The 13,629-nt window shown below is 24.8% G+C and overlaps 5 protein-coding genes across 8 annotated transcripts; 4 read left to right on the top strand and 1 right to left on the bottom strand.

Annotated features, from left to right (window-relative positions):
* The first annotated feature begins 62 nt into the window (after window positions 1-62).
* Window positions 63-2,054, top strand: LOC127279446 (uncharacterized). Its single transcript, XM_051301793.1, has 2 exons — window positions 63-1,687; window positions 1,766-2,054. The coding sequence occupies exons 1-2, from the start codon at window positions 152-154 to the stop codon at window positions 1,781-1,783; spliced, it is 1,554 nt and encodes a 517-aa protein (XP_051157750.1). The 5' UTR covers window positions 63-151; the 3' UTR covers window positions 1,784-2,054.
* A 335-nt stretch (window positions 2,055-2,389) lies between these two features.
* LOC127279444 (uncharacterized) lies at window positions 2,390-4,583 on the bottom strand. 2 transcript variants are annotated; one of them, XM_051301792.1, is made up of 3 exons: window positions 4,470-4,583; window positions 2,977-4,371; window positions 2,390-2,788 (listed from the first exon to the last, which is right to left on the bottom strand). In XM_051301792.1, exon 2 carries the CDS (start codon window positions 4,350-4,352, stop codon window positions 2,985-2,987), a length of 1,368 nt encoding a protein of 455 aa, XP_051157749.1. In that variant the 5' UTR covers window positions 4,353-4,371; window positions 4,470-4,583; the 3' UTR covers window positions 2,390-2,788; window positions 2,977-2,984. The 2 variants fall into 2 exon arrangements, with proteins under 2 accessions (XP_051157749.1, XP_051157748.1); XM_051301791.1 differs by having other exon boundaries at window positions 2,390-2,774.
* A 223-nt stretch (window positions 4,584-4,806) lies between these two features.
* On the top strand, window positions 4,807-6,616 carry LOC127279442 (uncharacterized). Its single transcript, XM_051301789.1, has 2 exons — window positions 4,807-5,827; window positions 5,902-6,616. Exons 1-2 carry the CDS (start codon window positions 4,906-4,908, stop codon window positions 6,384-6,386), a joined length of 1,407 nt encoding a protein of 468 aa, XP_051157746.1. The 5' UTR covers window positions 4,807-4,905; the 3' UTR covers window positions 6,387-6,616.
* A 481-nt stretch (window positions 6,617-7,097) lies between these two features.
* Window positions 7,098-8,860, top strand: LOC127279434 (uncharacterized). Its single transcript, XM_051301779.1, has one exon. It carries the CDS (start codon window positions 7,158-7,160, stop codon window positions 8,760-8,762), a length of 1,605 nt encoding a protein of 534 aa, XP_051157736.1. The 5' UTR covers window positions 7,098-7,157; the 3' UTR covers window positions 8,763-8,860.
* A 244-nt stretch (window positions 8,861-9,104) lies between these two features.
* On the top strand, window positions 9,105-13,519 carry LOC127279435 (uncharacterized). 3 transcript variants are annotated; one of them, XM_051301781.1, is made up of 3 exons: window positions 10,667-10,815; window positions 11,560-13,115; window positions 13,228-13,519. In XM_051301781.1, the coding sequence occupies exon 2, from the start codon at window positions 11,576-11,578 to the stop codon at window positions 13,046-13,048; it is 1,473 nt and encodes a 490-aa protein (XP_051157738.1). In that variant the 5' UTR covers window positions 10,667-10,815; window positions 11,560-11,575; the 3' UTR covers window positions 13,049-13,115; window positions 13,228-13,519. The 3 variants fall into 3 exon arrangements, with proteins under 3 accessions (XP_051157737.1, XP_051157738.1, XP_051157739.1); XM_051301782.1 differs by lacking the exon at window positions 10,667-10,815 and adding an exon at window positions 11,240-11,380; XM_051301780.1 differs by lacking the exon at window positions 13,228-13,519 and having other exon boundaries at window positions 9,105-10,815; window positions 11,560-11,722.
* Window positions 13,520-13,629: the final 110 nt, after the last annotated feature.

Below are 13,629 nucleotides of genomic sequence, written 5' to 3'. Positions count from 1 at the left end.
TTTGGAGGTCAGATGAATAATAATTCTCTCAACTATGAATAAGAAAGTTTTGTATTTTAGTTAATTAAAGAAATTTCATTTCTATCAGTTGTATATTTGCGTGATTTCAAGTAACATCAAATTTTCTCTCTTTTTTTATATATTCGCAAAAATGTTGTCTCTCGGTGATATGCGAACATCCTTGGGTTTGTCGGAGGAATCAGTGACAAATGAAATGGTACACAAGGAATTTTGCAATAATTTCTTTTACGCAAATGTCTGTCAATTTTGTATTCAATTGAGTAAAGAGAAAATTGTAAAAAGATGCTCAAATTGTGACTGTATTTTTTATTGTTCGCGAGATCATCAATTATCTCATCGTGAGGAACATAAGGATTTTTGTAATGCATTAAAATTTATTAAAACTAATTTGGATAAACAAGACATTTTTCAAAATATGCCAATGATTGATGCATCATTTAAAAATTATTTAATCGATCTGGCAGAAATACAATTGAATAGACCATTGAAAAATTGTGAGAAACAATCGTTTCTATTTCCACGTGTTTGTCTCATTTGTAACGAAAGTAATCCAAAATTGGTGAAATCATGTAAAAATTGTCCTCACGCTAATTTTTGTGTAAAACATTTAGACGATCTTGATCATCAGAGGGAATGTCGATTTTTTACATTTTGTTTTTATTTGGATCATTTTTCATTGTTATTCAAGACAATACCTTTTGATGATTTTATTAGTGTTTTTCCACGCAACACTAAATACACTCCACTATCAACAAATATGGGAATGTTTCTCGTCGATTATGTGAAACCATATCACAAGGATTTATATTTCGATGCTGTTGAAGTACAAATGCATCTTTCGTCAATTTTTTATAGAGTTGTTACTGTAATTTATGCAATACAAAGATTAAATCTCACGCGATGCACACAACTTCAAATTCATGTGATTTGTAAAAAACGAATGGACGAAATGAATCAAAATGAATGGGAAATTTTATTTCATTGGTTTCCAAAATTAAAATCAATAAAAATTGTTCTTATCGGTTGTCAAGGATTACCGAGACATGTGCCAACGAAATTATGCGATCTTTGTAAAGGAATTAAAAGAACATTAAAAGTTGAAGCTCACTATGTTTTATATAAAGATTATTATAATGAAACTTTAAAAGTTCCCGATATTATTGTTGCATTTGATGTTGGTTATATGACTTTTAGAACATGGATGGAATCATCGAGTATAATAACATACATGAATACGCCTATTGTTTTGACAGGAATGACACAAGCCGATTTATTAGCGGGTCTTCAGGATTGTGTCGAGGATCCAAATAAATTTTCACAAATTATCATCAATCCTTTTGGTAGTTTAAGACCCCAAAGAAGTAGTCGAAGTGTTGTTTATCCTAGTCATTATATTAGTATTTATGGTGATGATTCACCGAAAATTGCTGATATATTGACGAGTGATGATGTTTTTGATGAGAATAAAACCGCCAATGACAATAAAACAAAAGCAGAATTGATTGCCGAATTGAAAATAAAAAATTCACAATTGGAGCAAAAATTTGAAATTTTCACTTCGGAAATTCATAAATTAAAATATCGCAACGATCAACTATTAAATTTTCTTGGAGAGGTGCAAGAACTTAATAATAAATTTTTCAATCTGGAAGACAGATTTTACGAGGTAATTAAAAAATATTGCATATTTATTTAAATTATTAGATTTTAATTTTAATACAAATTTTTTTATTTTCCTTTTCAGACTTTCGAAACTAAATGAAAATCACATTAATTATTTTATAAATTGTACATAGGATTTAATAATACCCGAATTTGGTAACTGGATTTCAATAATTTTAAATATGACTGAATATTGTACAAAAGTAGATATTTTAAGTAGATTATTTTTTTTTAATTTTTGTCGAAACCTGTTTGAAGTGTAAATATCATTTTAATTGTACATAAGACTATCATTTTGTGAATGTATCAAAAACGTACACTTCTTTAGTGTAAATGGAAAAAAAATGTTATAGATCTGAATAGCTAATTAATTTGCAGTGTTATTATTCATTTCCTAAAATTTTCAAAACAAAAATATTTGTTAGGAAAATATGTACGTCCTTGAAAATTTCACTGAAACTTTGAAGTTATCCATTTTCTTTTCTTATTCAATCTTTTTCTTTTTTAAATTTATTTATAAAATAAAATTATGAATTAAAAAATTTTTTTTACCTTTAAAAACATTTTTAAATAACTGAGTGTTGCAATTTTTTACTTTTATTATTATTATTATTATTATTATTTAAATTCAAGTAAATTTTTATAAACGAATTTTAAATAAATTACGATTTGGTAAATGAACTAAAAAAAAAAAATAATATAACAATTTCCATGCAACGAATTTATTTATAAAATAACTAAATAATTAGTAGTATTACAAAATTAAAAAACAAATTAAACAGATGCTTTTTTTTAAATTGAACATTAATTTATAAAACAATACAAAAATAAAACATTTGTGCACAACAGATCTTATTTGTCAATTATGAAACTGATGATGATATTGAAAAAGTTTATAGTACAATATGGAAAATATTTTCAATATTCTCTCATTTCATAAATAGGATCTCTATCATAATACTTTAATAATAATTAAAGGCACTTAGCTTTATCACTGAATTTCAGGATAACTTTGCTTTTTGTAATTTTTTGTTAATCCTGAGAAAAAAAGTTTCCTTATTTAAAAATCATTGAGCTTTCACTGTCAGAACCTGCAACATATAAACTTTTATAAATTAAATAAATTTTACAACAAAATTTCAATGAGAAAGATATTTAATATTTATTTTTTGTATATATTTTATGTAGTTTTAATGAAAAAAAAAGGAGACCCACTTTCAAAAATTAAATTTTAATTATTTTATATCAAATAATTCATTAAAAAAAATGTAATGAAAAATAAAATTCACTTACAATTGTTTTTATTTATAATCGTAAATTGTCAGAATTTCGCTGCGTGCAAATATTTGTTCATCGTCACTGTTCCTTTCGCATTGATAGCTTGCAAATGGATTAAGTCCAAAATAAAAATGCTTCACTCCAGGTACAATACTCTTTATCATTTTATGATCTTGATCAGCTTCTATTTCCGTAAATGATGTCTGTATAAACGGACAATGTAAACCCACAACTAATTTTATCGCTTGATACCAAGTTGGATAAGCATGAAGTCCGGCATTGTAGGCAACAATAAAATTAGGTTTCACAAAAGATGACGATTTCATAAAATTCTGATAAAACTCTGTACTAAATTCAAAATCCATATGAACACCTTTTTTAATACAAGATTCACATAAAATATCTTTTCGAATTTTATTAGAACGTCCTTCAATTTGAGGTCCAATAAAAGTTATATTTAAATTAATCACTTCCGGCAACCAATGAAGTATTAATTCCCAAATTGGTTTTTCAATTTCATCATTTGTTGCACCAATAACGTGAATTGTTAAATTTGTTGAAATTGAAAATTTTAATTTTTCCAAAGCATACAATATTGTTAACGGTGGACAAAGTGCATCGGACAAATAAATTTCCCAAATATTATTTGGTATTATCGTTTCTTGTTTGGAATTTCGTTTTACTTTAATACACGAATTGTTTGACAAAAAATCCTCCATAGAATTTGGAAGACATGTGCCAGATTTTTGTGAATACAATGTCACTGTTTTAAATTGTTTAACTTCCATTTGAAAAAAAACAGAAAGATGTGGATCCGATACATTCATTTCACAAGCACGTTTAAAGAGATGACAAATTTTTAAATGTGACGAATCATTTTTGTGTTTTTTGCAAAAACTAACTTGTGGACAATTAAAACAACTTGTCAATAAAGATTGATTATTTTCATAACAAACTGAACATATTCTTGGATACAAAATCATTTCCATTTCATAGAGAAATGGCGGTCGATTTAATTTATTAACTAATTGTCCAAATATCAATTTTTTTTGCATAACCCGTTGCCTTAATAATCGAAATTTCATATCATTTGAAGCATTCACTGGATCTTGTAATTCCTTTAAACTGTTAAACATTTCTGGTCCATTATATTCTTTGAGAATTTTACAAAAATCTTTATGCATTTTCCAATCTTTCACTTGATGTTCTCTTCCACAGTAGGTCATTAGTTGACAACTTGAACATCTTTTTAATGGATTTTCTTTATTGTCGAGTCGATGGCAAACGTGACATTTATTTGGATAAAAACATTTAAAGAAACTATCCTTATCACCACTGAAAGCTTCGGCTTGGGCTTGATTCATAAACTCATTAAGATTGAAATTAAACATTTTCTCTTTTCGTTAAAAACTGAAAAAAAAGATCAAGACCCTATTTATTAAAAAAGAATAACAATTTACAAAAAATTAAATAAATAAAATAAAATTATTTGAGTGTATGTATTTTACCTTGTGCAACAGATAACAAAACGCGTGACTATACTGAATAAAACACGTGCAAAACAGCTGACTGAACAAATTCAGTGTTGCCAATCTTCAGCTGTAGATTTTGGTACTAAATTCAAAAATTTCAAACACTTAAATTAAAATAAAATAAAATGTTTATTTATATTAAATATTTGAAATAAATTAATACTCTTTTTTTATTTATAGTTTAATTTCAAAATATTAATAAGTAATGCAGAAAATAAAAATTTCGTTTATTGAAAATAAAGTTGGTAGCCCTGAATTACCGGTAAAAGATTGTCCCTCTGTTGATTTCAAGGAGAATTATATAAGTAAACAAATCAACAAATCTTCAAACGTAAAACTTTTCTTTATCACACATAATAAAAACATAAATTAAGACTAAAAATATTTATCATTACGAATAAAAATAAAAATCATGAACTGGTGTCCGGGAATTAATTTTCTATTCAAAACATATGATTTAACAACACGTGATAAATTGCAAACTGAATTTTCCCAACATTATTTTTATCCAAACATTTGTCATGTGTGCAATTGTCATGACAATGAAGTGCCTCTTAAAAAATGTGGTAATTGCAAAATGATTTACTATTGCAGTCAAGATCATCAAAGATTACATTGGCCCTTGCATAAAGAATTTTGTAAACATGTTACAACCTTGAAACGTGTTTCTGATGAAAAAAATATTGAAACCAAAATGAATTTGATACTTTCATTGGAAAATAATATGAAGAAAAAATTAGAACCATACGAAAATGAAATGATTGAATATCAAAAATTTTGTGATATTTGTCACGAGAACGATAATAATTTACAATTAATAGCTTGTTCTCAATGTCCACATGCAAATTTCTGTCAAAATCATCAAAATAATGACGAACATAAAGAATTTTGCTCTCTCTATACAATGTGTTATCTTCAAGATTATTATTCTATAGTTTTTCGTGAAATGCCAATTCCAAGAATGATGGAATTCACGCCACGTGATAATACGGAAATTGAAAATTGTTTACCAAATTCCATGCAGGATTATATGGATATTTATTTTAAATCACAAGAAAAATCGAAATTTTATTTTCCATCGATGGATGTAAAAGTATATGTTTCACAACATTTTACAAGACCATTGACACTAATTTATGCTATGAGGGAAATTGAAATTGTCAATAAATTGCAATCAAATGAATTTATAATTCATGTATTGGGCGCGAGTAATCGTGAAGAAAAATCATTTATCGAGTGGGAAATTTTATTTCATTGGTTACCTCAACAAATAATGAAAATTAAAGTTATTCTTGTTGGACCTGAACTTACGAATGATGGTCCATTTTCCGACGGTAAGTTTACATTTTTTTTTTCTTTTACTTTTTACAAAGTAAAACTTTCTTTTATTTTATATTGTTTGTTATAGGAAAAGTATTGGATCTTTGTGCAAATTGTTTTTCCAAAGGCAAATCATTGGAATTACAAACTCAGAATATTTTATATAAAAATTATTGTGAGAGTGAAAATTTTGTGAAACCTGACATTTTAATTGGTTTTAATCTTGGAATAATAGCTTATGATTCCTGGGAAGATTCAATATTAAAAGCTTTGAAATTAAAATGTCCATTCATTGTAACGGCATTTTCGGAACGTGATGCAAAGGACGATCAAGGCTTAATGCAAAGAAAATTCAATGCCAGTGCAACAATAGTAAAAAATCCCTTTGCAAGTTTAAGACCAAAAAGAAGTGTAATTGGCGAGAGAGTATTTTATGAAAATCAATTCTTAATGATTTTCATCGACGTAGATGTTAATTGTCTCCTTCCTGTGGAAAATCAGGAAAAAATAGTTAATAATTCAGATCTTCAAAATTTTAATAAAAAAATTGAAATTAAAAATCCAATTGATTGAAAAAAAAGATTAAAATGACATTAAATTATTTTTTTTTTTATTAAAATCGACATTTTTCATTTTAAAGAATTTCTTATTAGTATCATCAAAAAAAAAAGAATGATTTTTGTTATCATTACAATATTTTATAAGTTGATTTAAATTGTGATTTTCACAAAAACTGCGTTATAAATTTTTCGATACTTTATAAAAGTAAAAAAATTTTTTTTTTTAAGTATATAACTTTCTTTTGTTATAAATCTTATTATTTTTCTTTCAAATGTGAAAGATATTTTTTTTTTTTTTTAAAATTTGTTTCCATTCGAACAAAAAAATGTTTTTTTTTCAAAAATTGAATGTAATCATTATTTTATGTAATTTGCAAAAAATAAAGAGTATTTTGGAAAAATTGTATTACTAAAAACTGCTTACTTAAATTTATTTTAGGGAATAAAATATTCTTTCAATTTTGTTGTAAATAATAAAAAAAAATGTATTTTTAAAATAAATGGAATATTTTTATTGTTTTTTTTTTTGAAGAACCGTATCAATTTCTCTTCAAATTATTTTCTAAATTTAATTATCTCGAAAATTTTAATTATCCATAAATTATTTCGTAAACTTCACTCAATTTAAAAAAATGAAAAATTTAAATGTTGGTCACACTGATTTAACAGTTGGTTTGCCTGCTAAAACAATAATCATCTATCTTCATTCTATTTTGATTTTATTTCTTCAAACCGCATTATGTATATTGCGACAAATTCTGTTTTTTTTGCATAATTAAAAAAAATGTATAAAAGTGAAGACTTCAGAAATATTTTCCTCTCTTTGGGAGAAGAAGTCGAAGAATGTTCCAAAGTGTTATTTTCTCAAATGCATTTTTACGCGAATCTTTGTCCTGTGTGCTTTAATCATAATCGTGAAACACGTTTGAAAATTTGTTCCGGTTGTAAAATGATTTCATATTGTGGCAAAGAACATCAAATACAAGATTGGCCGAGACACAAAGAATTTTGTAAAATTATTTCTAATCAATTGAAAATTAGTAAAACTTCCAATATTTTTGACGCTGCTAATCTCATGGAGGAAATTAACAGTAATAGTAGTTCATTGGATAATGACAATGGATACAATAAATCATTGATGGAAAAAAAAAATTGTGTTTTAGAATTTGTGGCAAATAAAATTAAACGAGTGATGTGTGCATCTGAGATAGAAATGATTTTATTTCCAAAGCATTGTGAAACTTGTGAAACAACTGATCCTATTGCCTTGACAAGTTGTCCAAATTGTCCACATGCAAATTTTTGTATTGATCATAAAAAAGATTCTAAGCATCAAAAAAATTGTCATCTCTATACACTTTGTTGTTTAACAAATGCTTTTGTTATAATGAATATATTTATCGGAAAATTTGAATATCCAAAATTTAAATTATTCAATGGAAATGTTGATAATTTTCCAAAATCATTGGAGGAATTCATTAATTCTCATTGTTCATTAACAATTTATGATAATTTCAAAGGAAATTTGATTTTGAAAAATATTTATTCAGAATATTTGACATATTCAATGACAATAAGTTATGCATTGAGAAAATTGAAATGTCCATTTAATTCAAAAATTGAGATTCATTTGATTATTAAACATTTGGTTGAAATAAAACATCTATTTTTGGAATTAATTTTACATTGGCTGCCACACGTTTTGTGTTTGAAAATTGTATGTTTCGTTCATGAAATAAATGTACCAGAATTATTTTTACCAATTTGTCAATTATGCGTTGAAAATAAGAAAAAATTAATTTTAGAATTTTGTGGATTAAAATATCGTGATTATATAAAAACTGATCAATTTATTAAACCGAATATTGTCATTGGATTTGAATTTGATGAGAAATTTTTACACGATATCGCTGATGTTGTTCCAATTTTAAAAAATTTGAAATGTCCATTTCTTATGACAGCTGTATGTGAAACAGATGGTTTTGAAAATTTGAAAATATTAAGACAATTTATTCAAGTAAACGATTTATGTCTTGAGAGAAATCCTTTTTCAAGTTCAAAATATTATAGACTTGCTGATTATTTAAATGGAGTTTCTGCCACCAATATGTTTATAATTTATGAGAAAATGGATGAAAAACAAATTATTGAAGATTATTCAATTTCATTTAAACCTCAATTTTCATTTCAAATTGTTAATTCAGATGATAATGATAATGATAATCTAATTGATAAGAATTTATTTAACAAAAAGAAAGCTGACATCATTTTGGAAATAATGAAGAAAACATTTAGAAAATTACCACAAAAATTCAAAAACAATTGTCGTGAAGAAATTGAAAAAATTTCAATGAATTTTAGAAACATTGAATATAAAAGGTACAATTGATATTATTTTTATAATTTTGAGTAATAATTTATTTTCATTTTTATAAATTACAATTCTTTAACATAATTTAAAGTGAAACTAGAAAAAATATAAAATTCTATAAACTTTTCGTTTGTATGTTGAAAAAAATGTATAATGAGATTATTAAAATATTTAATTTACCATTTAAATATATTTCGCATACTTTGAAAATCCTTAAATAACATAAATTTTTCTTATTTATTATTTTAAGGAATTATAATTATTTTTAATTTAATTATTAGCAACATGATTCGATAAAGAGAATGTAAAAAATGTATTTCGAAAATTTCCTTTTTTAAATAAGAGAAATAAGTTGAAATTTTTCATGTTGGTACCGAACTTATGATTGATAGGTTAGTTGGCAATTCTGCATGTTACTATCTTCATTAACAAGTATATATTCTATTCATTGTTGTCATTTCTTCTCCAAGTTTGATTTTAATTTCGTTCTTTCCAATAATTAAAAATGTATAACAGTGAAGATATTCGAAATATTTTTCTCACTATGGGCCCAGAAACTTTAGAAATAATGCAAGCCCATTTTTCCGAATTTAATTTTTACGCGAACATTTGCCCTGTGTGCCTTAAACATGATCGAGAAACACGTTTGAAGATTTGTTCCGGTTGTAAAATGATTTCATATTGTGGCAAAGAACATCAAACACAAAATTGGTCAAAACATAAAGAAATCTGTAAAATAATATCTAATCAATTGAAAATGAGTAAAACTTCAAATATATTTGACGCAGTTTCTCCCCTTAAAAGTAATACTTCTGATAATGGAATCATAACATTGAAAGAAAAAAAAAATTATGTTCTTCAATTTGTTATCGATAAATTTAAACATGATTTAAATCCATTTGAGATACAAATGATTTTATTTCCAAAACATTGTGAAACTTGTGGAATAACTGATCCCATTGCTTTGACAAGTTGTCCTAATTGTCCGCATGCAAATTTTTGCAATGAACACAAAAATGATTCTGAACATATTAAAGTTTGTACAATGTATACAAATTGTTGTTTAATGGATGCTTATCAAATTTTGATAAAACTAAATAAAACATTAAGAGAAGATTTTGCTGTTAATATATTCAATGGAAATGTTGAAAACTTTCCAAAATCAATGACAGAATTTATGGATTTGCATTGTACATTTAAGATTTTTGATCTTAAAACATTGTTCTTTCAAAATTTATTTTATTCTGATTATTTGACAAATTCAATGACATTATGTTACATATTGAAAAAGTTAAATTTACCAATTGAAAATTCCGAGATTCATATTCATTTTATTGTTGAAAATTTAGAAGACATCAGTAAACATCACTATTGGGAATTAATTATACATTGGCTGTCACATATTATCAATTTGAAAATTGTATTTTTCATTTCTGGAATAAAAATTGCAAATTTCCCATTAGAAATTTGCGAAATATGTAAACAAAATGAAAAATCAATAGTTTTGGAATTTTGTGAATTAAATTATAAAGATTATTTAAAAACTGATCAGTTTATTAAACCGGCTATTGTAGTTGGTTTAAATTTTGATAAAAGTTTTTTAAAAAATATTGGTCATCTTTTTTTTAATTTAAAAAAAATAAATTGTCCCTTTATTATAACGGCACTATGTTTAATGGATGGTTGTACAAATTTGGAAATGTTAAGAGAATTATTTAAAATTAATGGCTTATTTCTTGAACGAAATCCGTTTTCAAGCTCAAGATATATTAGACAAATTAATGAATTAAATGGTGTTGCTGTAAGCAATAAATATATAATTTATCTGAAAGAAGTGAATCAAGAAAAAGTTAAAGATATTTCAGTTCCAATCAATGAGGGGTTTTCAATTCAAAATGTTGATTATGATAAATTAATTGAAGAAAATTTGAATCTAAAAAAGAAAGCTGAAATCCTTTTGGAAAAAAAGAAAATGCTAGAACGTGTTATACAAGAATTTAAAATTGATTGTCAACAAGAAATGAAAAAACTTTGGACAAATTTCCAGAGAATTGAAAATAAAATTAAAGAGGTATAAATAATAATTATTTTTTAAACAAAAATGATAAATATTTGTTTGCAAGGCTTTTAGTCATTTATTTTCATTGTTCAACAAATTTTCATATTTATATTTTTTTTATGTTTAAATTTCTTTAGATTCAATTATTAATAATGATTTTTATTTTGATTTGTATAAAATTTAAAGGAAAAGTATTTTCTAAAAATTATTGATAAATTGCCTTTTGATAATATTTGAGAAATTTGTGTTTTATTATTCATATTTTATTAATTTTAATATATTTGCTATTTAATTATTTTGCATTTATATTTGAACATTTAATTTGCATTTTGCTTTATTTTTATTTTATTGTTTTATTTATTAAAAATTTTTTAAATTGCAAATTTCATGTCAATTGAATTTTGATAGATTCTTTTATTTATTTTTCCAATATATTCTCGAGATTATTTTTCCCACCTTTACTAGAATAAAGTATCATTATTTTTCTACTGCTAACTCTAAATGTAAACACAGTTTAGAAATTTGTCATTATAAACGTTTAATTCTCCATTGTATCTTTTCTATCGCGTACAAACAGGTAATAATCTAATAATTTTTCAATTTTATATGAAAATTTTACTTTCAATTATTACTACGTTTTGTTAGTTAATTTGATTTAATCGTCAATTGTTAAAAAAAAAGTTAACATTTTTTTTTAATACTAAAAGCTTTTTTTAAAAAAGTGAAAATTCCAAGAGAAAATAAATTTGATTTCAGATTAATATCCACTGCAATGAATAGACTTAAGGATATCCATTTAATTCTCGGACTGTGGGGACCGGAAATAAAATCCGAATTATTAAAATATATTATTCAAGATTGTTTTTATCCAAACGTATGTGGCTATTGTTTTAAGCAACACGAGCAAACTGATTTAAAATTGTGGGTTACTTGTGAATCGTGTAAAATAGTTTCTTATTGTTCGGAAAATCATATGTTAAAACATAAAAATGTTCATCAAGATTTTGATCGTATTTTATTAGATGTCTTGTCGATGTCACCGACTAAAGTGAATTATTTCTATGAACTGATGAATATTGTTAATTCACCAACACAGAGACCTCTTATTTTAATGAGTTTCATCGATGAAATGTCAGAGAGATTAATTGAATCAAGAGGACTTTATAAAGCCGAAGAGGAGATGTTGAAATTTTTACCACATTGCGAGGCATGTACAGAGGTCAATCCAGAAAAAATGATAAAATGTCACGATTGTTTAGCAAATTTTTGTATAAATCATCACAATGATATTGAAGCAACAACACGACACGCGGAATTTTGTTCTGATTATCTTCAATCATTTATTTTGGAAGCTTACAATCTTGCATTTGATGATGTCGATTTATTGGCAATTATCATTCAATCCACTAGTCTTCAGAAGGAGAAATTTGTTTATCCAAATTCAATATATGAATTTCTCGAAACACAAATTGATTTTTATCGTCTATTTGAAACACTCGAACATCCCGATCATCATCAAATATCGTCAGACTTTAAATTAGAGGATAATATTTCTGATTTAAGAGCTTTTGTCTCGGAATATTTGACAAAACCACTTTCTTTAATTTATGCCATTAAAATGTTGGAAATTATTCCTCACGAAGAGACGATAATTCATGTTATTGGCTCAACAGGTGAGGAAATAAAAAATTTAAATCAATGGGAATTTCTTTTGCAATGGTTTCCCGATTTGAAAAAATTAACAATTGTTTTTGTTGGAAAAGAATTGACAATTCATACAAATAATTCAAATGCTTCATTAAATGAGAATTATTCAGAGGAATTATTTGATGAAAATAATATTGTTGAGGAGACATCAATCACATATGCTTCATATGGACATCAATTACATTTTCAATTTTCATCAAGCCTTTATAAACACTATTATGAGAATTCGAATAATTTTCAAGAGCCAAATTTTGTTATTGCTTATAATCCTGGTTTAAGTGTTTACAGTGAATGGAAAGAGTCACTTTTAGTTTTGAAAAATTTTCAAAGTCCTTTTATTTTTACCTCTTATTATAAAGAAGATGCTCTATTGGATCATGATATGATGAAAAAAGTCATGGGTGAAGAAATAAATTATCATTTATTTATAAATAATCCCTATAAAAGTTTGCGACCACTTCGATTTTATGGAAATTCTTATCCATTGGTTTACAAAAATAATTTCATCACCATTTATAAAAGTTGTATTCCAGAATAAAAAGAGAGAAGAGCAACGAAACTTGTAGAATAGTTTCAATTTATTAATAAAAAACAAAAAACAAAAGGTAATTAAATTTTATTTGATTTATCTTTATTTTTCTTTAAAAATAGTTTTAAATATTTTTAATTTAATAAATAAATAAATTTGCAAATTAATTTAGAAATTTTTTGTTTCAGATTACTATTTTTAATTTAAAAAAAAATAAAATAGGACTTATTAGTGTTCGTAAGAAATAAAAAAAGGGGTATCCTAATTTGAAAAATAATTTCAATTTGAAAAAGGCGAAAAATGAAAATGTTTTATTAAAATATTCATCGTACTTTGAAATGTATATGAATATTGCAATATTTATCTGATTTATATGTAATTTCTCAATTGCTTTGTTTAAAATTATCTTCACTTATTAATGTTAATTTTATCTCTGATGTTCTCTATTTTCTATAATAAAAAGAATTTCATTAAAACTTTTTTTTTCATTTAAAATTTAACTATTTATGTAAAATGGAAAATTCATTTAACTTTGGATTTTTATGTTATAAATTTAATTAAATATTCAATTTGTATGTATTAATTATTTT

This window comes from Leptopilina boulardi, unplaced genomic scaffold (genome assembly GCF_019393585.1).
Source record: "Leptopilina boulardi isolate dan_hultmark-lab unplaced genomic scaffold, ZJU_Lbou_2.1 LbouV2_216, whole genome shotgun sequence".
Taxonomy (NCBI): domain Eukaryota; kingdom Metazoa; phylum Arthropoda; class Insecta; order Hymenoptera; family Figitidae; genus Leptopilina; species Leptopilina boulardi.
This window is presented reverse-complemented; position numbering and strand designations above follow the sequence as displayed.

Coding starts and splice junctions, on each gene's coding strand:
- LOC127279444 (XM_051301792.1), bottom strand. CDS start 4,352: ATGTTTAATTTCAATCTTAATGAGTTTATGAATCAAGCCCAAGCCGAA.
- LOC127279442 (XM_051301789.1), top strand. CDS start 4,906: ATGAACTGGTGTCCGGGAATTAATTTTCTATTCAAAACATATGATTTA. Junction 5,828..5,901: donor TGATGGTCCATTTTCCGACG/GTAAGTTTACAT, acceptor TGTTTGTTATAG/GAAAAGTATTGGATCTTTGT.
- LOC127279434 (XM_051301779.1), top strand. CDS start 7,158: ATGTATAAAAGTGAAGACTTCAGAAATATTTTCCTCTCTTTGGGAGAA.
- LOC127279435 (XM_051301780.1), top strand. CDS start 9,250: ATGTATAACAGTGAAGATATTCGAAATATTTTTCTCACTATGGGCCCA. Junction 10,816..11,559: donor TTGAAAATAAAATTAAAGAG/GTATAAATAATA, acceptor ATTTGATTTCAG/ATTAATATCCACTGCAATGA.
- LOC127279446 (XM_051301793.1), top strand. CDS start 152: ATGTTGTCTCTCGGTGATATGCGAACATCCTTGGGTTTGTCGGAGGAA.